Genomic DNA, 26152 nt, shown 5'->3' on the forward strand with positions numbered 1-26152 from the left:
CTGTATATAGTGAATAAAAGCAAAAACAGTATTGTGGGAGGATAATGTGGGCGAGTCAGGTGAGGTGAGGGAGGGAGGAAGTGGCAGCCAGTGGCCGGCTGCCACTGCCACTGCCAGTGAGCATGCCAACTTAGTGGTTCGTTATGGTGAACACGAATGTAGATACTTATATAATGTCTGTATATTGTGAATAAAAGCAAAAACAGTATGGTGGGAGGAGAATGTGGGCGAGTGAGGTGTTGAGGGAGTGAGTGGCAGCGAGTGGCTGGCTGGTGTGTGGTGGTCACTCCTCGTTGCATTTTGACTCATAATACCAACTTAGTGGTTCGTTATGGTGAACAAAACATGCAGATACTTATATATAACCTGTGTATATAGTGTAATAACCGACAAAGTATTTGTTCACTGCTTGATGAACATAATAATTGAATCAACAATATGCACACCATATTTTTGAGTACAGCGATGATTCACTCATTTTATTATATAAATATATCACACTACACACTATTGAATAATATTACAGCAAAAAACTACTTAAAATCAATCGGAGACATTGAAATAATTAGGTAATTATCTCTTTGTGGCAACTCCTCTCTAACAGCTGGCGAGCAACAGACCGTCTGGGACGCACGCTGAGTCAGCGCCTGTTTTTTGCCAGACTTCCCCACCCTATAGCGAGCAATATATGCCACTTACGATTCTTTTTATTATTTTTCCCATGATCAGAGAACACAAATTAACAGGTTTAGAAGAAAAAAATTATTTTTTTTTTTTTTGGTATGCGCCTGTGGGTGACAAATGCTAAATAGCCCGGAGCCACACAAGAGTTAACAGAGTTCCCCATAAGAGGTTGCTCTGGAAACTGAAACATACTAGAGGAGTGACAGGGAAGTTTCTAACATGGCTGAAAAATTTTCTGACAGAAACATGAGGGCAGTATTCAGAGGCAATGTATTGGACTGAAGAAATGTCACAAGTGGAGTACCACAGGGTTTAGTTCTTGCACCGATAATGTTCATTGTCTACATAAGCGACCTCCCAGAAGGAATACTAGAATTATATGAACATGTTTGCTGATGATGCTAAGATACCAGGGGAAGATAAGAAACTTAGATGATTGTCACGCCCTTCAAGAAGATCTGGACAAAATAAATGTATGGAGCACCTCTTGGAAAATGGAATTTAATGTGAATAAATGCCATGTTAAGGAATGTGGAATAGGAGAAAATAGATCACACATAGCCTACAGATTATGTGAAAAATCTTTAAAAAATTCTGATCAAATGAGAGACATTGTGGTGGTTCTAGATAGAAAACTATCACCTGAGGACCACATAAAGATCATCATGCGACGAGCCTTTGCTACACTTTCTAATTTCAGAATTGCTTTTAAATACATGGATGGTGAAATACTAAAGAAATTGTTCATGAACTTTGTTAGACCAAAGCTGGACAATGCAGCAGTTGTATGGTGCCCATATCTTAAGAAGCATATCAACAAACTGGAAAAGGTGCAAAGACACGCAACTAAATGGCTCACGTAACTGAAGGACAAGAACTACAAGGAGAGGTTAGAGGCATTAAATACGCCAAAATTTGAAGATGGAAGAAAAAGGAGATATGATCACTACCTTGTGTAGCTTCCAGGGATCAACAGCCCCCGCGACCAGGCCTCCCGGATGGTCATCTGGTCAACCAGGCTGTTGGACGCGGTTGCTCGCAGCCTGATGTTTGAGTCACATCCTGGTTGATCAAGTATTCTTTGTAGGTGTTTGTCAAATTCTCTCTTGAACACTGTGAGAGGCCGGCCAGTTATGCTCCTTACATGTAGCACGAGAGTGGTGAAAAGTCTTGGGTACTACATACAAAATAGTAACAGGAATTGAAAAAATGGAGAGGGTAGAATTCCCGAGACTTGGAAAGTCAAGAACAAGAGGTCACAGATTTAAACTTAGTAAAGAAAGCTGCCAAAAAAATTTACTTTTGCAAACAGTGGTAGACAGTTGGAATAAGTGATGTGATAAGGTGGTGGAGGCCAAAACCATCAGTAGTTTCAAAGCGTTAAACGACAAAGAGCACTGGGAAGATGGGACACCACGAGCGTAGCTCTCATCCTGTAACTACACTTAGGTAATTACATACAACACATTTAGATTTTATAGTATGTGCAATGCTATATTGACTGCCAGTGTGACAGGTTATTATTGTTGCTGATTATGCATAACATTATATTGACTGCCTAAATATCCAGAAGGAACTCCTGTGCTTCCATTGTAAATGGCAGTGTTAAGAAATCCGTGTTTGTAATTGGTTGTCTATGAAAGTGTTAAGACAGGACTGCTCACAAGTAAACCATGTGATCAGTCAGTTGAGGCATCCCAATGTTTCACTGATACGAAATGAGCTTTGCCGACACAAATCATAGAGTAACTTATGCACTCTATGAATTAATACATAAATTTCTGTAAATAAACATCGTTAAGTTTATGATAGTGTTTGAATACAATCCTATTAAACACTGTCGCAAATAAAATCCTTTTATATACTGTCTCCCAAATGAAGTTGGGAGACAGATACTTTTCCATTATCTCTATTACTAAGCCTTTAATAAAAAAAATTGATGAGGATCCATTGGGAGAGCCTTCAATCTGGACCAGGTGAAGCTTGTCTATAAGGAACCCTACAGAAAGACCCTTAGTCTATTTTGTGCACACTGGGCATGGATTCAGTACTCTCAGCTAGCTAAACCAGAACTGACATTGTTGAACCCGTCAACCATTGTAATGTGGTGACATTTTGCACAATTGCAGTTAGGGGGTAGGAAAAATCAACAACATCGCAGGCCTCATGGTAGACGTTATCACCCACCCAACAGGTGGCATGGCCGAGGCAGTAAGAATGACCAACATACAAGACCGAGGTACACTGTACATCCTTTACACTCGCCTCTTGTGACTGTGGACTAGGGGGGGAAGGGGGGGCTGGTCCAACCAGAACCCCACCAAAGATGGCTAAGACTTGGCAGGTCCTGAATGTAAAAACTAAGCAGGAACAATGGGCACCAGGGCTACTTGCTGGAAATGGATGAGAGAAAATTTGGAATACTGAGATAAACTAGCAGAATGTATTAGGCAAAGCTATTTGGTAAAATTAGGTTAATTCAGGTTAATTCAGATTTGGCAGAGAGCAGATTGCTGATTTTCTCCCTTTCACAAATTTTTTTTATCTAGAGAGCTTGTCCAGTAAACAGGTCAAACAGACCATCATCCACTTTAACATCCATATAAAAAATAAACCAATGTTCACAAAACAACTGCCAACATACTGACCTGCACTTCTGTTGGTCAGAAAAGCAGTACTTCTTAAAAGATAATGTACATAATGTTCATAAAAGGTATTGAACAACAGTACATTACCTTTTATTTTTGCAATGATGCTTACCTCCTGCAAGACAGATGTTACTGAGCTTCTGAAGCTGAAATAATTGCTCTTCTGCCTTTTTTTTGCTTGCAGCCAGTTGCGGACATGTGGTATCTATTGTATCCTTCAACACAGGAAAGGGTTTCACCTGTGTTGACAACCCCCTGAACACCATGGGTCGAGATCGATTTAGAAATTGCTTGAACATTATTACTCTTAAGAACATCTGAAAAAATTAATCAACACATTATATATAAATCAATGGATCTAATGGAATATATACATATAAAAATTAAGCCTTTATTGGCCTTCACATTAGAGTATCAATGCAGAATGGTGTCATGGAGGGAAGACAAAGGGCAGAGCCTCGTTGAGCTCCACCAGCCCCAAAACACACGGACCTCGCAGCACCTCTGGGAACTCGCCAAGCAATTTTGTCCTCAGAGAGCGGACACCTGAATCCAACTATTCCTGTGATCATTGGGGTTATCACCTGCGCCCAGCATGGAAGAAATTACTTCAGTACTCTACACTGGTCCTCTTGGAACATGAGGCTAAGCTCCCCAATTTCATTAAATCATTATTCCTGTATTCAAGTGGTTAGTAGCCTACTGTCAGACTTTCACACATATTATGTGTATATTATATATATACTGTGTATATTATATTATATATATACTGTGTATATTATATTATATTATATTATATTATATATATATATATATATATATATATATATATATATATATATATATATATATATATATATATATATATATATATATATTATACATACATACATACATACATGCACACACACTGTGGATGTGGCTAAAAAAATTTCCGACTGATAGAAATATGAGGGCAGTAATCAGAGGCATTATATCGGACTGGAGAAATGTCACAAGTGGAGTACCACAAGGTTCAGTTCTTGCACCAGTGAAGTTCATTGTCTACATAAATGATCTACCAGTTGGAATACAGAATTATATGAACATGTTTGCTGATGATGCTAAGATAATAGGAAGGATAAGAAACTTAGATGATTGTCATGCCCTTCAAGAAGACCTGGACAAAATAAGTACAGTATATGGAGCACCACTTGGCAAATGGAATTTAATGTGAATAAATGCCATGTTATGGAATGTGGAATAGGTGAACATAGACCCCACACAACCTATAAATTATGTGAGAAATCCTTAAAGAATTCTCATAAAGAAAGAGATCTAGGGGTGGTTCTAGATAGAAAACTATCTCCTAAGGACCACATAAAGAACGTTGTGCGAGAAGCTTTCATGCTTGCCATGGCTTCATGAAAGCCATGCTTTCTAACTTCAGAATTGCTTTTAAATACATGGATGGCGAAATACTAAAGAAATTGTTCACGACTTTTTGTTAGGCCAAAGCTAGAATATGCAGCGGTTGTGTGGTGCCCATATCTTAAGTACATCAACAAACTGGAAAAGGTGCAACGACATGCTACTAAGTGGCTCCCAGAACTGAAGGGCAAGAGCTACAAGGAGAGGATAGAGGCATTAAATATGCCAAAACTAGAAGACAAGAAAAAGAGGAGATATGATCACTACGTACAAAATACTAACAGGAATTGATAAAATCGACAGGGAAGATTTCCTGAGAACTAAAACTTCAAGAACAAGAGGTCATAGATTTAAACTAATTAAACAAAGATGCCGAAAAAATATAAGAAAATTCACTTTCACAGAGTGGTAGACGGTTGGAACAAGGTAAGTGAGAAGGTGGTGGAGGCCAAAACCGTCAGTAGTTTCAAAGCATTATATGACAAAGAATGCTGGGTAGATGGGACACCAAGGGGCGTAGCTCTCATCCTGTAACTACACTTAGGTAATTACACACACACAATAAACTAAGAGATAAGAAATAAATGTTAGAGAATGAAAAATCTTGGCTAGAAAAGTTGATTTTTCAAAACAGAAGAATGTCAACAAAGAGGGCCGCCATCAAAGGGGAGAACAGTACCCCAGCAGGGGAATGTTTTGCAGGTTTCTCGCAATAAGATGTAATGAAAGGTGGTTTTCTTGACAGGTTAGTGTTTATTGAGGACATGCTAACGAATTATGAAGAAAAGGTTATTAAATTAGAACAAGAAAATGAAGGTCTCATGATTGAGTTTTGTAAGTTAAAAGGAAGTATTTTCCAGCAAGAAAAGGAAATTACCAGCTTGACTGACAAGGTAAGGATGCAGGAGGAACACATCAAGGAACTAGTAAAGGATAATGAGGCATGAAAAGTGAAGAGTAGGGAATTTGAAGATATTAACAAGAAAATAGACTCATATGGTGAACAACTCCAAGGAAGCCTGAGGGCTAATATGGAGTTAGGCAAGGAGATGCAACGAGAAACTTCATTGGCAACTAAATAGAGGTGGTTAATAAAGAACTTGAAAAGTATAAATTAGAAATAAAAGTGATGTATGCACAAGTTGTAAAAGAGAAAGAGACAATCAAGGAAGTGTGTTCAGAAGTCAAAACCAGAAATCACAAACAAGAAGCAGAAATTAGGCAAGCAATTAGGAAAGAAATGGTTACCAACCATAAACTAGCACAAAACACTGCAGATAGAAGTCCATAATAATTTTTGGATGTTTAGAGAAGGAAATTTCATCTAGGGTGGACCAAGCAGCAGAAGAGATGAAAATCATAGAGAAAACAGTAGGTTTAGGAGAAGGCTCAAAGGAAAATGTTAGTGATTTTAGAAGAATAAGAAAATATGAGAAAGACAAGAACCGCCCCTTAAGAATGACGTTTAATGGAATGAAAAACATGATGGAAGTGTTTAGAAATGCCAGGAAATTGCAGTGATGAGGTTAGCAAACTTTGGTCAATAAGACAAGGCCTCTCAAAGGTAGACAGAGAAAAGCTGAAAATGAACCTCATTGAAGCAAAACATCTAAATGGGGATAGAAATGAAGACAGAAATTCTTTTTTCTACAAAGTGTCAGGGACTGGAAAGCTTGTGAAATGGTACATAAAAACAAGGCAACAAAATCATTAGAGGAAGGGGGAGTAAAGAGCAAAGGGAAAGGGAACATGTTCCTGAAAGTTGTATATACCAACATAGATGGAGTGAGGTCAAAAACTTTCGAGTTGCTAGATATAATTCAGCTCAAAGTCCCAGATATTGTCGCATTATCAGAGACAAAACTTGAAGGAAATATATTAAATGAAGTCATATTCCCAAGGGGCTATTCAGTTTGGAGATGTGACAGCAAAACTAGGAAGGGAGGAGGAGTAGCTGTGCTGGTGAAAGAACACCTGAAGGTAAGAGAGTTAACATTTGAAAACCCTCAAGATATTGACATAATGGCATTGCAGGCCTGGAATCAAGATGATAAGTTGATAATTTTAAATGCCTACAGCCCACCAGCAACACATGGACAAAGGAAGAACTGGATGACAAATGAGAGGGCCTCATAATGGTCATGAGAGATATTATTGTACAAGCAAATAAAGATAAATCACGACTGTTGATACTGAGGGACTTCAACTTTAAAGCAATAGACTGGGAGGCCTATGAAGCAAGAACGGAGGACTTTTGGACATGCAGATTTGTGAACCTCATTCTGGAGACATTCATGTATCAACACATAAAGCAGGCCACAAGAATGAGAGAAGGAGATGTACCGTCAGTATTGGATCTAGTATTCACCAGGAAAGAAGAAGAGATACTTGACATCCAGTAAATTCCTCCCTTTGGAAAGAGTGATCACTTCATGTTAGACATTATACATGCTTTAAGATATCATCTAGAAGAAAATGGGAACATTGAAACAGTTGATAAACTTGATTTCAAGAGAGGCCACTATGGGAAACTTTGACATTTTTTAATGAGTGTAATTGGACAGACTTGCTGCTAGGCAGGGAAGTAAATGAAATGTATGCAAAATTTTGCAAAATATACAATGAAGGCACACAAACATTCATACCAAAACAGAGATACAGGGCTAGAAAACAGGATTGGTTCAACAGAAATTGTGTGAAGGCGAGAGACCAAAAGACACAAAAATGAAATCAATATAGGAAGAGGCCAAACCCCCAAACATACCAGTGATACAAAGATGCGAGAAACAACTATACGGCAGTAAGGAGAGAGGCAGAAAGAAATTTTGAAAAAAGGGATAGCGGATAAATGTAAAACAGGACCGGGCCTATTCTACAATTTCATAAACAACAAATTGCAGGTAAAGGATAATATCCAGAGGTTGAAAATGGGAAACAGATTCATGGAAAATGAAAAGGAAATGTGTGAAACATTAAATGAAAATTTCCAAAGTGTGTTTGTACAAAATGAAATCTTCAGAGAACCAGACACAATAAGAATTCCAGAGAACAACAGAGCGGATAGAGGTGTCTAGAGATGAAGTGGAAAATATGCTAAAGGAGCTCAGTAAGAACAAAGCAACTGGCCCAGATGGAGTTTCACCATGGGTTCTGAGAGAATGTGCATCTGAGCTCAGCATTCCACTTCACCTGATCTTTCAGGCATTCCTGTGTACAGGAATCGTAGCAGATGTGTGGAAACAGGCTAACATAGTTCCAATCTATAAAAGTGGCAGCAGGGAAGACCCCATCAATTATAGACCTGTATCTTTGACAAGTATAATAGTGAAAGTATTGGAAAAACTAATCAAAACTAAATTGGTAGAACACCTGGAGAGAAATGATATAATATCAGACAGACAGTATGGTTTTTGATCTGGAAGATCCTGTGTATCGAATTTACTCAGTTTCTATGATCGAGCCACAGAGATATTACAGGAAAGAGATGGTTGGGTTGACTGCATCTATCTGGACCTAAAAAACCAGCGTTGAATGTAATGAAACGCCATTTTCTGGGTGAGTCCCGGAGGCTCCCCGGAGCTATCCCAGGCTGATATGCTAATGTCAGACTTTGGCATCAGTCATGTGTATGGAGTTCTTAGGCCTACCGGGGACCACGGCCAGAACCGGGCCCCCTCAGAGAGGCAAGGGGAGCAATGGCCTATAGAAGCCCCCGTGTAGTTGGAAGCATTCTATGTCTGCCATCGACCGGAACAGGCACCCAGAAAGGTAAGCGCCCCAAAACAAACCCCTATTCTGGTTAAAATTGCTACCTAATACCGAACTAGTGGATAGAACTCCCCAACCGAAAACAAGCAAATTAGTGTGACGTCACACACTGCCGCGCCGCTGTCTGCGCAGCTCCCCCCTCCCCGGGAGGGGGAAGGGGGAGCCCCAGACCCCCCGCGCCGGCTACCCACACCTCAGTTCTTGAGGCTGGATGTCAAAAACGCGAAAAACCGCCGACCGGAGGGAGGGAGGGATGCCGGGGAGCCTCTGGGACTCACCCAGAAAATGGCGTTTCATTACATTCAACGCTGGTTTTCTGGGGGGAGCCCCGTCGGCTCCCCGGAGCTAACTACCCACAGACAGAAAAAGAGGGACTTACCCGGGAGGCGGTCGTCGCTCACCCCTCAACTCGAAGCCGAGACAACTGGCTGCAACCGCCGACCCAAAGCAACACAGGCCCGACGAGGGCCAGGGACATTCACAAGGTAACGAGCAGCCAGGACCCTGTTCGACCGCCAAAATCCCCGCGCCCGAATATCAGACCAAGACATATTCCCAAAGACGGCAGCAAGAGCCGCGAACTGACGAACGTCATGGGCACGGGGATAGACCGCAGGCTGGCTAGACCTAATAACCCTGCGGACGACCTGAGAGACCCGAACCCGCGAACAGGGAAGAAGGGAAACCGGATCAACCCACAGCGCGTCCCCGGACACAGAAGCTGTGGCGCGCCAATAACGGCGAAGCGCCGCAACCGGACACAAAACATGATGCACCCCCGGCCTGACCAACCAAGCATCAACCACCCATGGACCCCTCCGGAACGCAGCAGTCTCATTCTTCGCCAGAAAAGAAGGAGACGGCTGCAAACGAACAAAACTATCACCACGACCAAAAGAGCAGAAACCCCTGCGCCGGAGGAGAGCATGAAACTCCCCTACCCGACCCCCAGAGGCCAAAGCCAACAAGAAAAGTGCCTTGGAAAAACAATCCTGGACCGAAGGGGCCACAACGAAACGAGGAGATGAAAGGAAAGCGAGCACTCTGTCCAAAGACCAGGACGGCTCAGGCGACGCATGAGCAGGCCGGAGGTGAAACAATGCACGAGACAGCTTGCGAAACGGCGCAGACGTAACATCGATACCGAAAGCAAGCTGAAGCGGCTCCGCCAGCGCCGCACGATACGAAGCGACAGTGTTAGGCATAAGATGACGGTCCTGAAACAACCACGAGAGGAAGGACAAGACCACCCGAACAGACAAGAGCTAACACGACGAACACGCAAAAAGAAACGGAAGGACCGCCAGGAAAATTCATACTGCCGCCGAGAAGAAGCCCTCAGGTGGGACACCAACAAGGAGGCCACCTGATCACCATAGAGATGATGATAGACTCGAGTCAAAAAAACCATACGCGAAGACTCGAGGAGAAGATCGAACCAGCCACGTGACGTACCGGCCCGATCTGCTGAAAGAGGCGGAGCCGCGGGAAAACCCTCGGGTTCGGACACCGAGCAACCAGCGCCTGAAACCAAGGCTGGGCCGGCCACCAAGGGGCCAGAAGGACAACTCTCCCCCGGTAAGTCTCTAAGCGAGTCAGGACCTGGAGCAACAGCCGAACTGGGGGAAAGAGGTACAGGAACCCCCACCTCGACCAGTCGAGCCGAAAGGCATCGACCCCGACGGCCTCGCAATCGGGGAAGGGCGCCGCATAAACGGGAAGACGCCGCGACCACGCCGACGCGAAGAGGTCCACTTCGGGGCGCCCGAACGTCTGGCAAAGCCAACGGAAGGACTCGTCGTCGACCGTCCACTCCGTGGAGAGGGGAACGAAGCTAGACAGGGCGTCGGCCAAGATGTTGGACACGCCCCGTACGTGAACCGCCAGGAGAGCCAAACCCCGAGAACTCAGCAGACGAGTCACCCGAAGCGACCAACCCCAAAGAGACAAGGACCGCATCGAACCCCCGCGGTTCAGGCAATGAACCACCGGAGAGCAGTCCGAATGGAGCCGAATCGTCGATCCGCGGGCCACCCGAATCCTCCCCAGAGCAAACCACACTGCCGCGAACTCCCGCACCGTACTGTGAGCTCGACGGAAGGACGGATCCCAACGCCCCTGGCCGGCCTGGTGAGCACTGGTCACAAAACCCCAGCCGAGAGACGACGCATCCGTGTACACATCGAGCGAGGGCTCGGGTAGGCGCCAAGGCACTGAACCCCGAAAAACCCGAAGAGGAAGCCGGTGACGCAGCAACCGACGCAAGGCCCCCGGGGGTCGAACTCTGCGATCGCGAGAGAGGCGGAAGGGGGAACCCCGAAGGAACCAGAACAGCCGTCGAAGCCAAACCCGACCCGGCGGGTAGACCACCATCGCGAAATTCAGGCTCCCGCACAGCCCCACGAGCAACCGCCGGGTGACCCGAGGGCCCTCCAGAAACAGACGAAGGCGGGACCGCAGCCGCAGGAGAGACTCCGGAGGGAGAGACAAGGAGGCGGTCCGAGAGTCCCACACGAGACCCAGCCAAGTCCGAACCTGAGAGGGAACCAGATGGGACTTCCTCCAGTTCACCAAGAACCCGAACCCGGCGAGCTGGGAAAGAACCAAATCCCTGGCTAGCAAGCAAGCTGACTGGCTGGGAGCCCAAACCAGCCAGTCGTCGAGGTAGGCCAACACCCGAACACCTAGGAGACGCAAACGAGCCACCACAACCCGTGTAAGGCGTGTGAACACGCGAGGTGCCAGGTTCAACCCGAACGGGAGACAACGAAAGCGGTAACTCAGACGCCCCACTACAAAACCGAGCCAGTCCCTGAACCGCGGATGAATCGGGACATGCCAATAAGCGTCCCGGAGGTCCAGGGACACCATCCAAGCACCCGGCTCCAAGAGGAGCCGAACCTGAGACAGCGTAGTCATCCGAAAGGAGGGGCAATGAACCCAGGGGTTCAGACGGGACAAGTCCAGAATGAACCGCAGGTCCGCGCAGTCCCGTTTCGGAACCGGAAACAGACGGGAAACCCATCCGAGGGACGACGTCGTTTCGACGACGCCCAAGCGTACCCACTCCAAGACGACTCGACAGAGCGCAGGGGAAGAAGCCTGCCCCGCCAGCCCCGACCCCCCAAAGGGGGGAGGGGCCACCCAACGCCACCGCAGGCCGCGAGACACGACCCGAAAGGCCCACGAATCGTGGGACCAGGCGCGGGCGAACAGCGCAAGCCGCCCCCCCATCGCCCCGTCAAAGGGGCAAACCGCGAAAGGGCCGGCGACCCTTACGAGACCCAGAACCCCGCACAGCGCGAACACCGCGCCGACCAGACGAGGGAGGGTCCGCAGGAGGAGCCAACCCCAAACCTGACACCAGAGGCCTACCACGACGAGAGGAACCCCGAGCCCTGGCACGACCTTCCGGGAAGACCCACCCCGGGACCCCCGGAAAACCAACAAGTCCGACATCGGACGACAAGCCGCCGACGCAGCCTGAATAAACTGCGCCACGGCCGACTCCCCAAACAGGAGAGGACAAAAAGGGGAAGAACGCCTAAGAGCCAGAGCCCAAGCAGATTCCACGGAGGAACCCAGCACCGCCTGCCGACACGCGAGACGGGAAGCATAGAACAGGGAAACCGCATCCCGCAAAATCGGCGTGAACAGCTTCAACAAGGCAGCCGACGAACGCGCAGCCGAGGACAAGGTGCCGGACCCCGGGACGGACCCAAGCGTCCCCACATCCTCCACGAGCCAATCCGAAGACAGCTCCAGGAGGGAAAAGAACCGTAAGGCCGAACACAAAAGGCCCCGAGCGCGCAAGTCCTCCGCCACGAGCGCCGCCGAAAGGGAGGGAACCTGCACATGGAGCTGAATAACGCCCACATCGCGGGGAAGGGCAGGGGCAAACAAGCACTCATTCAGGTACTCAAGTTCAGCCCCCAGGAAAACCTGAAGCACCGTGGAAGCTTCCCGCCACTCCAGCGTGCGGGAACGACAGAAGGAATGCCAGGAATCCAGACCAAACAAGGGGCAGTCTGCTAGCCAGGATGACTCCGGAACCTCGTAACGGAGCCAGAAAGGGAACGAAGTCCCAAACCTGAACGTGGACGGATCCATTTCCGAGGCATAATCCGGGTCACGCAGGAGGTAAGCTGCAAAGGCCGCTCGCACCACACCAGGTTGGATGCGATAAGCCGAAAACCTCCGGAAGGACGGAACCGACGTACCTGGGGGAACACGGAACCGTACCCGGGGAGGGGCCGACACCAAATCCAACTCGTACGCAGAGGAGGGGAAAGAAAACCCCACTCCTTGTAACAATAAGCCCCGCTCAGTGGGAAGAAAAACCCAGGCGGGGTCCAGCGGGGCCCAAGGCCCCCAAGTCAGCCCCTCCCCAGCCTCGAGGTCCGTCACCACAGGACCCGAGGCCGAGTCCTCTCCCCAAGCCCCGACCCCACAAGACAAGGACGGAGCAGCCGGAAAAGCTGGAGGAAGGGGGGCCCACTGGTCAGACCCTGAAGCTTCGGCCGGGAGACAAGACTCGAATGCCTCTGCCGCCCCCCCGGAAGGGGCAACCCCCGAAGCTGCCCGAGTCTCGAGATCAAGTAACCCCTGCTCCGACCCCGAAACCCTCAGACGCTTCGGGGCCGGAAGCAGGGGCGGGGGACCAGAACGAACAGAAGGGGAAGGACGAGGAGGTGCGGACTGAACCAGGATCGAAGCGACCCCCACCCCCAAGTCCGGGTCTCGAAAAGCAAAGCGGGGCAGCCCCGGGGCATCCGGGGAAGCAACCAACCGAGCGCGTTGCAACAGACGAAACCTAGACTGCAACGCACGTGCCGCCTGTACCCGAATAGAATCATCAGAGGATTGGGTAAATTGAGTCACAAGCAAGCAGCAACACTCACAGGACTCAGGGTCGAAAGTATCACCGACCCAACAGGCAGCGTGGCAGAGGCAAAAACAATGAGGGTCACCCTGAGACAAGGGGACCGAGTAACCCTCAAACTCGCACACAGCGAGTGGGGACTCCGGGGTCACATCCATCGGACCCACGGACTAGGGGATTCCCAGGGTCCTGAGCGTTTACTTTAAGAGGACTCGCGCTCAGGTAGTCCCAGGCAGGGTGCTGCAAACCGGCGCCCAAAACTACCAAGCAAACTTCTAAAGCTGAACCCCAGGGACGTGTACACTCACGGGGACCTAGCAGGGGGCGCCACCGAGGAGAACAGTGGAAGGGCAAAAACAAACTGAATAAAATGACAGAACCCCCCACCAGGCAAAAACAAAAAGAAAAGCAAAACCCCGCAAGAGGACAGCGAACCCCAAGGAACAGAGCCGGCCGCGATGTCGGGAATTACAAGCTGAGCAGCACCCTGCGCCCCTACCAGTGCAAACTGCCTCTTACCTGCCGGTAACAAGGGAGAACAGAACACCCAAGAGCCCAACAGGCGGCCGAAAAACCGAAAGGTAAAACGGACCAGCAGAGGCAGACCCCGAGGAGCCTGTGGAAGGTGGCCCCAAGCCCCAAGGGCAGTACTTACAGGGCACCTAGGGAAGGCAGCCCTAGGCGCATGCAGCCCGAGTACTGAAGATAACTCCTGGCTCTCGCACCCACAAAACTAACACCACACTCAAAGCACAGTGCAGTAGCGACACCGGAGCCAGAGCACACGACCAACGCCCATAGCATCAGCCTCAAGAACTGAGGTGTGGGTAGCCGGCGCGGGGGGTCTGGGGCTCCCCCTTCCCCCTCCCGGGGAGGGGGGAGCTGCGCAGACAGCGGCGCGGCAGTGTGTGACGTCACACTAATTTGCTTGTTTTCGGTTGGGGAGTTCTATCCACTAGTTCGGTATTAGGTAGCAATTTTAACCAGAATAGGGGTTTGTTTTGGGGCGCTTACCTTTCTGGGTGCCTGTTCCGGTCGATGGCAGACATAGAATGCTTCCAACTACACGGGGGCTTCTATAGGCCATTGCTCCCCTTGCCTCTCTGAGGGGGCCCGGTTCTGGCCGTGGTCCCCGGTAGGCCTAAGAACTCCATACACATGACTGATGCCAAAGTCTGACATTAGCATATCAGCCTGGGATAGCTCCGGGGAGCCGACGGGGCTCCCCCCAGAAAAGGCTTTCGACAGAGTTCCACATAAGAGGTTGTTCTGGAAACTGGAAAATATTGGAGGGGTGACAGGTTCGCTTCTAACATGGATGAAAAATCTCAACATATGGCCACAGTTGAGGGCCACAGGGCTAACATTACAAACCGGACATAACAGGGCTCATCCCATCAAAATTTTTTAAATACTGAATAATTTGGAGGATATTACCTCAGACAACTTCTTCAAAAGGTCAGATGTAATGCAAACAAGGAGCAACAGTTTCAAGCTCAACAAACCACAATATAGGACAGAAAATAGGAGTAGCCTTTTCATCCACAGAGTTATAAACTCACTGAACCACCAACTCATCGAAGCTATAAGTAAAACTGATGAATTTTATAATTGTTCAATAAAATCCTCAGGACCAATGTGGAGACCTTAGTCAAGCCACTAGGTTCCTGTCCTCATTATAGCCACTAGCGAGATGGGGGCTCTCGGGTAAATTCAGGTAAATTTGACCCACATTTGAGGATCCTGGGGTTCGGAGCATAGCTCTCATCCTGTAACTACACTTGCAGTACTGCACAAAATAGGCAGGCTAGGGGAGGGGGTCAATGGATTTGTTAAAGGACAGAGCATAGCAAATTGTATAGTTAATTTAATTACTTGGTTAATGACACAGCTAGGTACTCTGTATTTGTTGACATCAAAGGAGCCTTCAACAAAGCACAAGGGATTGCGATCCTGGACAAGCTTGGATGCATAGATGTCAAGGGGAGACTTGAAATGGATTGAAGACTACCTCACAGGGAGGAAAACCAAGGTCTGCTTCAATGGAGCAGTCTCAAGAACAATGAGTATGGAACTCGGTAACCTCCAAGGCAGAGTCTTAAACCCCACACTATTCATTGTACTTATGAACGCCATTGCAAATACAGGTATTGATTTTACGGAAGGGACGCAACAAGTGGGATCAGTAGATGATGACCTTATACCCAGCAAAAATCTGCTATCAGGACAATAGCAAACTGTGCTTTCAGACAACACACAGCTCCCCTGTTTAAATCCCTAAACATGCTAAACATAAATTCACTCCATACATTCTCTTGTGTCAATTACATTCATAAAACCCTTTTCTTAAGTGCAAACCCTGTTCAGAAACTCTTCCAGGACAGATGTAATAGAACACATACTCACCACACCAGACAAATATCTCTTTGATATCCTCAGAGTCAAACTTAGTCTGTGTAAGACTATCAGTTATCTATCAATGGTAATCTATACAAATAAAGGGACCTAGTCTATGGAACTCACTCCCTAATGAATTGAAAAGCTGTCCAACTTTGGCATATTCAAAAATAAAACCTAAAAGTACCTAATTTCATCTTCATAGTTTTCTACCTAGTGCTTTATCTTGCACTGTACCTAGTGCTACACAATCCCCAATATTTGTACCTAAGCCATATTACTTTACCATTGTAATCTTAGATGTCATCTGATATCATGGTTGTTGTATTGAGTACATATTCTACTGCATTATTCCTTGAAATGATCCTCATATTGTGCTTCAGTGAACCAATGTATAACCCTGTAATACTATCCTAATATACCTAGTAATCCTTGTTCATTTTTGTGTATTGTTATTATTGTGAATTATTCTAATCTGCTTTTGTGTCAAAATTTCTTGCAATGTACCTGTAAATTTTTTTTTACAATTTTACTGTAATTATTCTACTTAAAATTATCTGTACCTGAAAAGTAAAGCTGTAAAGTACCTGTAAAAAAAAATTGTCAATTTTACTGTGAATTATCTAAAAATTATCTGTTAGTGTAAAGGACTTGCCTGAAACGCTATGCGTGCTAGTGGCTTTACAAGAATGTAAAATCAACTTAATTTCTATGTTCTCTGTTAACCCCCAATGTACCTTCTTGTATATAAATAAATAAATAAATAAATAAATAAATAAAATAAATAAATAAATAAATACAAGCTCCAACCTTGGGAAAAATTATACAGTCCATTGAACTCCTTGGAAGGAAATGTGTCGAGCTCAGTTTCACTCTCTCCACAAACAAGACAAAAGCATACTCTCATCACAAGTAGGGAGAAAATGAAGAACTACAAATTAATGGTGTAACACTTGAATGGGTTGACCACTATCGGTACCTTGGCATCACTGTTGGCTCTAACAAGGGGAAGAATGAGGAGCTCAACCAGCTCACAGGAACATGCAAAAGTCGACTCAGGGCTATCTTGAGATGATTTCGGGGCTTTAGTGTCCCCGCGGCCCGGTCCTCGACCAGGCCTCCACCCCCAGGAAGCAGCCCGTGACAGCTGACTAACTCCCAGGTACCTATTTACTGCTAGGTAACAGGGGCATTCAGGGTGAAAGAAACTTTGCCCATTTGTTTCTGCCTCGTTCGGGAATCGAACCCGCGCCACAGAACTACGAGTCCTGCGCGCTATCCACCAGGCTACGAGGCCCCCCACCAGGCTACGAGGCCCCTGGGAGGGCACTGAAAGCCATGACCTGGAATAGACGTGGAGCCTCTATTACCATGCTTAAAATGATGTACACAGCCTATGTGCGCTCCATCATAGACTATGCAGCATTAGTTTTGTGCACCTACTCCCAAAGCGATATGAAAAGGCTCAAAAGCATTCAAAATGAAGCCATGACAATCATTCTTGGAGTCCCAAGAACTGCCAAAACATCTAATCTACGAGAAGAGTTGTCCCTCTCCAGTATTAAAAGCAGAATTAAAGAACTGAATGATAAGCTTGCAATTAGGATAGCCAGAGATCCCTATTATAATGATATTGCCAAGAAAAATCTGAGTTCTATGCTGCTAACAGGAGGAAACAGGAGAAGCAAAAAATGGCATCACAGATCAGTCTGCTTCCTCGAAGAACTTCACCTGTTTGAGCAAGCCCGTGTTACCTCCCTGGGAGGATGACTCATGCAGGATTATCATCAATGAAATGGCAACAAAAAAATACAACATGATACCACAAGAAATGAGGCACAAGTATCTCCAGGAAATTCATAAAGAAGCCAGAAATGAACTAGATTAAATCTACACTGATGGGTCATCAAATCCTATCAATAGCAGGACTGGTGCAGCATATACTGTAATTAAGGATAATGCTTTTCAATACAGAAATGAAGAAAAAGCACATATTGAGAACTGCCTCTTCAACGCAAGCAGAGCTAACTGCCATTGTTATGGCATTAAGATCCCCTGAAAGAAACACTAATGGTGTAGTGATGTGCACCGATTCAAAAGCAGCACTACAAAGCCTCAGTAAAAATCAGGCAGAAAATCTTGCGATAGTCACGAAATTAAGAGAGCTGTGAAGGTACTGACCTACCAGGGAAGAGTCGTCAAATTTCTGTGGATCCCCTCCCATGTTAGAATATGTGGAAATGAACGAGCAGATGTGCTGGCTGCTGAAGGAGACCATATTGAATACTTCATACCCAAGACTCCCCTACAAATTACAGGTATTGTCAGGCAACATCACCGTGACAAGGGAATTGAGGAAAGGAGGATAGAAGCTGTGACGGGTTGTGATATCGCAGCTATACTGAATCAAGATGGTATGGCTCTCCCGCACATAATAAAACAAAAATGCTGCTATTGGCCCTGCAGTGTATAAGTCACAGGTGGAAACAAATAAAAATCATCAAATAAATAATTAAACAATTTACTGAAATATTAATGAACATAAATGCCCCTGAAAATACTTGGCTCTCATGTAATGCAAAATTGAACACGTTAGTATGATCTTAAATGTAAAAATAAACTACAGTATTAGCAATGAAGAAAAGCATAAAGATATACTGGTGTACTGAAGACAGCTACCATACCACCATGGCATCAATCACACGACGTTGGCTGAAGGCGGACGACAGGTGAGAGACACGAAGGTGATCCTAGAGCACTAAGGGAGAGACTGGCTCCCCAGGGTTGTTGTTGTTAAAGATTCGTTATTTAGAACAAAAAGTTCCAAGTAACACGGGCTATGGTGAGCCCACAGTGGACTCTTTCCAGGGAGGCAGCACCCTTTATATAGTCCGGCGGTGATGACTCATCCAGTGTCAACACGAGGTGGACATCTGGTCAACTAGCAAACTGCTCGTTATGGCTGGCGGTGCCTTTGTGTTGAGCTGCACCACTGTCAGCTGAAGGCGGCTAACTGCTTGTTTGTAGGGGCAAACTACCGGTTAGCAGAGGCACCCAGCTTGCCTCCGAGTCGTACCAGGCTGTGCCAGGCCCTGGGGGGGTATGGAGAGGTGGCAGGACTGATGACTCATCTAGGCTGGTGTAGATGTATACTTCCAGTGCAGAGGCATTGAAGGTGAAGGGAAAAGGCAGTTCCACTGCTATGTAGGGGATTCACGTGACAAAGCAGAAACCAGTGAATCTGTATGATGGTACAACACGGTTGCAGCTGGCAATCCCAATCATTATGGACGGAGAGGAGGAGGACGCGGGAGAGAATCAGTAATAGTGAGGAATCCGTCTTGGATACAAATATCCATGGAGGTTCGGAATGGAAACAGCAGTTGATTAGCGGAATTGCAGAATCTGTGATGAGAGTGACGGACACTGCCTTGACCACTATCTACGTGAAAGTGAACACGTGAGGGACATTAGAAATACATGTAGAATAATAAACTCCACATTGTTTGAATTAGGACAGCACTATTTGTCAAATATTGATACTGTTCTTAACACTTTCGCGCTTTAGATTAGAGATAGCTCGTCACCGTTTTTTCTTACGATTCCGCATAACAGACTACTTTTGTAGTCCATCGAAAAAATATTTCTATAAATTCCATTTTCTAACCGAAATGGATGGGGATACTCTCAGATTTTTCTCCATGAAATTCCCGTTCTCCCTCACCGAACACATGGCATCTCGGCCAAATGGTCAAATATTATGAGTTTGCAAGAAAAACCCACAAATGGACCAAGAAGATCACTTTCTATTTTCTGCAAATGGCCATGCACAATGCATACGCATTGTATAACCACTACTCAACAGATACAAAAAAACTAACACTATTAGAGTTTCACGCAGTAGGAATAAAAGCCTTATTGGCGTGGAACAGCGAGGAATGGCCAACAACAACAAGCATACCACATGTTCCCGACATAGATGCCAGCGCAGCTCCTCCTGCTGACGCGGCAGTTTCAACACCCGGGCCATCTGGTGCGAGGCGGCCTCTGTTCACCTCAACACCTCAAGCCCACTCATCAACCACAAATTCTGAAATGGACATTGAGGACATAGAACCACTTGATGTTTCTGATTTCATAGAAGATTCTACTACAAGTTTGGTGGTTCCTGTAGAAGACAATATTCCTCCAGTGCATCCAAGAAATAGAAGAATTATAGATTCAGAACGTCTCAACTACAAGTTGACGCATGAACTCGTGCACTTGGCTAAAAAAAGAAGATGCTGTGTTTGTTTCAAGTCTGGCAAAAGGAGGGACGTGATATATGGATGTAAAACTTGTGATGTGGCACTGTGCGCTGCGCCTTGCTACACAAGGTACCACCGAAGAAAGATATTTTGGGTGGAGAAAAAATAACCACCGGCAACAGCTTCACTCCACCTAAGAAACATCAGATGAGCAACTTCAGGATCAGAAGCCTGAAGATGGTGGAGTGAAGAAAAAATGCTCAACTGTTGATCTTCAATCAACATAGACAGGGTAAGTACACCTATTTGGAATTTTTTATCATCTATAAGAAGTTATATTATATACGTTTTGTAGAGAATTTATTTGCGAATTTTTTTATACCAGAATGAATATTATATCACATAAACTTCTATGAGTAAAAAAAAAAAACACAAAGTATGTTTGGGGGTGTGGCGGGTGTGGCTCTGGGTGTGGCGGGCGTGTGGCTGTGGGTTCCCTTTAGCCGTTGATATATCCAACACGTGGAAAATATTTATATGTGTTATGTATATGTCTGTGTAGGGAATTTTACTGCGATCACTGTCATACAAATTATAAAATGTTTCAACAAGTATAAACATGACAAACATCAAACGAACGAAAACAATGCGTTCGTTTCTGCCGCGAACGCATACTGAGCGACGTGGTTCTATATTTGGCGCTTCTCTTACACATGCTTTGTGCAATTGTTATACATTTCATCTTATAGGAAATTTTATTGCGAACACATTGGTATAAAAAAGAAATACGTACATAGAAAAGTAGGGTCAGGAAACGTATAAATGTATAAACTTTCCAAGCATGATTTCCCCCCCTGTGTTTTCGCCAGTGCGCTCGTGGCTAACTACTCTCCACTTCACACACTCTTGCGGGTGGACAATTACCTATATTAAACATTCATATGCATATGTCCGTGTAGAGAATTTTATTGCAATTCCAATGATACCAAAATTAGCGATGTAGGACAACTGTAGGCTTCGCAACCATTAAGAGAGTGGAAACATTTTGTTGCTGTTTGGCGCTCTCGGCGAGTGATCTGCATAGTTTTTTATTTGGCGTTGATACTCTTTATGCTTGGGCGGCATTTTATAGGTATGCTCTTATAGACAATTTCATTGCGAACACAGTGATACCAAATTTAAATACGTGCGCCTTCAATTATTGTCAGGACAGTCAAAAGAGTGTACACTTTTTCGGTCTTACCGCGTAGGCGCGCGAAGTGCCGAAAGCATCTGGGGTATTGTTTTTTTTTGAGCGCCGAGAGCGCGATAGTGTTAATAGATTCCCCCATTTTGCACCCGCAAGATAACGTAAGTTTTTATGGGTTGACAGATGTTAATCTTTTAGTTCGAGGAGCTGTTCACCTGAGACAGTTAAGCAAGTCCCAGCTGTGTCTGGGTACAAGTGACAGGATGAACAACCTAGCGGGTTTTCTTCCTATTGGGGAGTGTTGTACATGCTGCTATGGCGGTGTGTCCACTCACAGGATGAGTGGCGCTGCCCAATAAACTCGCCCCTAGGGGCAAAATTTAAATTTAAAAAAGTACTTAATTACACTTGGGTAATTCGGTAATTATACCCTCTGGCACACCACTAGTGACATTTGTCCACTCCATCTTCAACTCATTGATGTTAACTGTGATTTATATCTGTCCTTGTCTAGGCCAGTAGAGGTGGTTGCCCTTGGGTAAATTCAGTTAAGTATAGATGGTTGGACGATTGACGCCGGTTTCATACCTGCCAGCTGATCCTTGTTGTTGTTGTGATGACGGGTAGGGGGGGGAGGTGCCAGGGGCCTGCCCACCCCTCCACTCTTACCAACATACCACAGCCCATCACCATACCATTTACTGTTCATTATTTGTTCATTTACTGTTTATATTCTGTACTATATTGATTTAGGCAAGAATTTGAATTATATAATATTTTACTGTTAAATACATTACACTGTATTGTTAAATACATAATGGAAATTAAATATAATTCTAAATACATTTTTTTCATTAACAAACTTAGGTATACACAGCAGAAGTGTGCTGCTACCCTATTCTATATGAAAGATTACACAGTGTAGATAAAAAACTAGCTATAATTTCATCTAATTTGTAAGATTTATTAGTCTCCACTAGCAAAATCTGGGTACAGCACGATAATATTCCTGAGTGTATGAAGTAATTACAGAGCTCAAAGTACCTCATACCATTTGGTTTGAAGTCGCTGATAACAGGGCAATCACAGATATAAAAGTATGTCCCAGCTCTTGTTCACATAGTTTATAATTGTGATGATCACCATTGGGGGATTTCATTAATTTACAAGAAAGTACATTGGGTTGTGAGAGTGCATAACATTGGTGTTTGAATATTACATTTTCACAAAGCCACTAACATGTATAGCGTTTCGGGCTGGTCCGTTATCTAACTGATAGAAGTAAGAGTATTAATAGGCATACTGTAGTGGAATTTGGGGTCAACATAATAACTACATTAAATTAATCGTATTGATTATACTAGTGAAGTTACAGGTTTTAAGTTCTAAAGTAGAACCTAAGTGTTAAGTAGTACTAAGGTAATACAGTAGTAATAATTAAAATAGTAAGTAGTATTACTATTTGAATTAGTAAGTGTTCTAATTTCCTGTACGAATTAGACAGGGAATATAGTAGTAAGTGAACTACAGTGTTAAGTACATCGTTACTATGGGCTAAAATAATTAAATAATTCCTTCACGTAGGTACATTAGGCAGGTAGCCCGTCTGTGTTATTGTTTACCTGTGTGGCCCCTCCTGAGCACCGTCCCTGTGGCCCGTCCCTGGCCTCCTGCTCTGCTATTGGCACTCCATAACTGCTGTCCAACACCTTACTAGGCATACTTGAGTAGCGCAGCCGTTGCTGGCTTATATTGCAGAACCCCAGTAAGTTTAGTAAAGTTGTTTGGTTAGAATATTTCATTAGAACTGTTAAGTTTTAATATAAAAAAAATAGAGTATTCTTCGTTTGCTTCAGTGGGTATTGTCAAATCAGACACAAACGTTGGCTTTGCTGAATTAGCAAAGTTATGCTTTGGTAATTTAAGTTATTTTCCGTATAACTAGATAGGTATTAATACAACTGATCCCTTGGAACTTCCAATACAACTAATGCATCTTGTATACAAAATTTCATGTATTCGCTTCTAATACTGAGGGTTTCATAAAATTTCCTAATACTGCCCAAAAGTTCATAAATTGGTCTCATTTTATTTTTATTTATTTATTTATATATACAAGAATTCTTACTTTTTTGTAAAGCATGTATACCAACATGTATAGCATTTTGGGTAGGCCCTTAATTTAAATTTTCCCTGGAATACAACCCTCCAAATCGTTTAACATCCAGGTACCCAATCATTGCTGGGTAAACAGAAGTGTATTTGAGAGAGGATTAGCTCCTTGTCAGTCCTCCCCAAATGAAACATTTTGTTTCTGTAAGCATGTCGAATACTATAAGAATATACAGTATACATGAAGAACAGAAAACAAAACTGGGTTCGACCTTCGAGGGCCCCTGCATTCATATTCTTAATGTCCAACAATACATGATCACTCTTTCCCAAGGGAGGAAGGTACTGGATGTCAAATATCTCTTCTTCTTTCCTGGTTAATATTAAATCCAGTACTGACAGAACATCCCCTTCCCTCATTCTTGTGGCCTGCTTGATGTATTGATACAAGAATGTCTCCAGAATGAGGTTTACAAATCTGCATGTCCAAATGTCCACTGTTCTTGCTTCATAGGCCTCCCAGTCTATTGCTTTAAAGTTGAAGTCCCCCAGTACTAACAGTCGTGATTTATCTTTATCTGCTTGTACTGTACTATAATTTCTCTCATGACCATTATGAGGCTCTCGCATTTGTCATCCAGTTCTTTCTTTGTTCATGTGTTGCTTGCTGGTGGGCTGTAGGCATATACAGTACAAATATCAGTTTATCATCCTGATTCCAGACCTGCAATGCCATTATGTCTCCTTCTCGAGGGTTGTCAGGTATAATCTTTTACCTTCAGGTGTTCTTTCACCAGCACAGCCACTCCACCCCTCATTCCTAGTTTTCCTGTCATGTCTCCAAACTGAGTAGCCCCTTGGGAAAACGACTTCATTTAAAATATTTTAATCAAGTTTCGTCTCTGTTAATGTGACAATATCTGGGACCTTAAGCTGAATTATATCTTGCAACTCCAATATTTTTGATCTCACTCCATCTATGTTGGCATATACAATTTTCAGGAACATGTTCCCTTTCCTTTTCTTTTTTACTTCCCCTTCCACTAATGATTTTGTTGCCTTGTTTTTAGTACCATTTCACTAGCTTTCCAGCCCCTAACACTTTGTAGAAAAATAAAATTTCTGTCTTCATTTCTATTCCCATTTAGACAGTTTATTTATTGAAGTTCAATTTCAGCTTTTTTCTGTCTTCCTTTGAGAGGTCTTATCTTATTGACCAAAGTTTGCCAACTTCATCACTCTACAATTTCCTGCCATTTCTAAGCACTTCCGTCATATGTTTCACTCCATTAAACATCACCATTAAGGGGCGGTTCTTGTCTTTCTCATATTTCTATACTCTCCTAAAATCACTTACATTTTCCTTTTGAATTTAGGCCTTCTCCTAAACCTACTATTTTCTCTATGATTTTCATCTCTTCTGCTGCTCTATCCACCCGAGATGATATTTCCTTTTTTAAACACCTGAAGATTATTATGGACTTAATTCTGTCTGCATTGTTTTGTACTACATTAGTTTACTGTTGGTTACCAGTTCTTTCCTAAATGCTTGCGTAATTTCTGCTTCTTGTTGGTCATTTCTGGTTTTGACTTCTAAACACACTTCTTTGATCCTCTCTTCCTCGTTTTACAACTTGCACATACATCTCTTTTATTTCTTCTTTATACTTTTCCAGTTATTTATTAACCTCCTCTATGTGAGTTGTCAATGAAGTTTCTCATTGCAAATTCTTACCTAACTCTCTGTTGGCCTTTAGGATTCCCTGGAGTTGTTCACCATATGAGTCTATTTTCTTGTTATTTTTTTCAAATTCACCACTCTTTTCTTTTCATGCCTCATTATCTTTGACTAGTTCCTTGATGTGTGCCTCCTGTATCCTTATCTTATCAGTCAAGCTGGTAATTTACATACCTTGCTTGCATTTTTCTTCTAATTTAATTACCTTTTCTTCATAATTCTTTAGCATGTCCTCAAGAAACACTAACAAGTGTGTGCATAATTATCTGACTGTAATTACCTAAGTGTAGTTTTAGGATGAGAGCTAGGCTCGTGGTGTCCCGTCTTCCCAGCACTCTTTGTCATATAATGCTTTGAAACTACTGAGGGTTTTGGCCTTCACCACTTTCTCGCCTAACTTGTTCCAACCGCCTACCACTCTGTTTGCAAAAGTGAATTTTCTTATATTCCTTTGGCAGCTTTGTTTAGTTAGTTTAAATCTATGACCTCTTGTTCTCGAAGTTTCAGGTCTCAGGAATTCTTCCCTGTCAATTTTATCTATTCCTGTTACTGTACTATCTTGCACGTAATGATCATATCGCCTCTTTTTCTTCTATCTTCTAGTTTTGGCATATTTAATGCCTCTAACCTCTCCTAGCTCTTGTCCATCAGTTCTGGTAGCAATGTTGTGGCATGTCTTTGCACCTTTTCCAGTTTGTTGATGTGCTTTTTAAGATATGGGCACCATACAACCGCTGCATATTCCAGCTTTGGTCTAACAAAAGTCGTGAACAGTTTCTTTAGTATTTCGCCTTCCATGTATTTAAAAGCAATTCTGGAGTTGGAAATTATAGCTTAGGCTCCTAGAACAACGTTTTTTATGTGGACCTCAGGTGATAGGTTTATCTCCAGAACCACCCCTAGATCTCTATTTATCAGAATTTTTTAAAGTTTTCTCACATAATTAATAGGTTGTGTGGGATATATGTTCTTCTATTCCACATTCCATAACATGACATTTATTCACATTAAATTCCATTTGCTAAGTGGTGCTCCATATGCTGTACTTATTTTGTCCAGGTCTTCTTGAAGGGCATT

General features: G+C 44.2%; 2 protein-coding genes across 10 annotated transcripts in view; one reads left to right on the forward strand and one right to left on the reverse strand.

Annotated features, from left to right (window-relative positions):
• LOC123770338 (biotin-dependent 3-methylcrotonyl-coenzyme A carboxylase beta1 subunit) overlaps positions 1–25204 on the reverse strand; it is a 72452-nt gene extending 47248 nt beyond the window's left edge. Inside the window, exons 1-2 of one of the 7 annotated variants that reach the window (XM_045762508.2) lie at positions 25073–25204; positions 3445–3649 (exon numbers count right to left, since the gene is read on the reverse strand). In XM_045762508.2, the coding sequence (XP_045618464.1) occupies positions 3445–3649 (205 nt within the window). In that variant the 5' untranslated portion in view covers positions 25073–25204. The other 6 variants (XM_045762746.2, XM_045762178.2, XM_045762248.2 and 3 more) reach the window with 6 other exon arrangements.
• Positions 22287–26152, forward strand: part of RtGEF (Rho-type guanine nucleotide exchange factor) — a 117219-nt gene continuing 113353 nt past the window's right edge. For 2 of the 3 annotated variants that reach the window (XM_045762873.2, XM_045763096.2), the window contains exon 1: positions 22833–22990. The gene's annotated coding sequence lies outside the window, so the exon portion shown is untranslated. Of the gene's footprint in view, positions 22323–22832; positions 22991–26152 lie in introns of those variants that run through there. The other variant, XM_045763026.2, reaches the window with a different exon arrangement.

Source organism: Procambarus clarkii, chromosome 1 (genome assembly GCF_040958095.1).
Source record: "Procambarus clarkii isolate CNS0578487 chromosome 1, FALCON_Pclarkii_2.0, whole genome shotgun sequence".
Taxonomy (NCBI): Eukaryota; Metazoa; Arthropoda; class Malacostraca; order Decapoda; family Cambaridae; genus Procambarus; species Procambarus clarkii.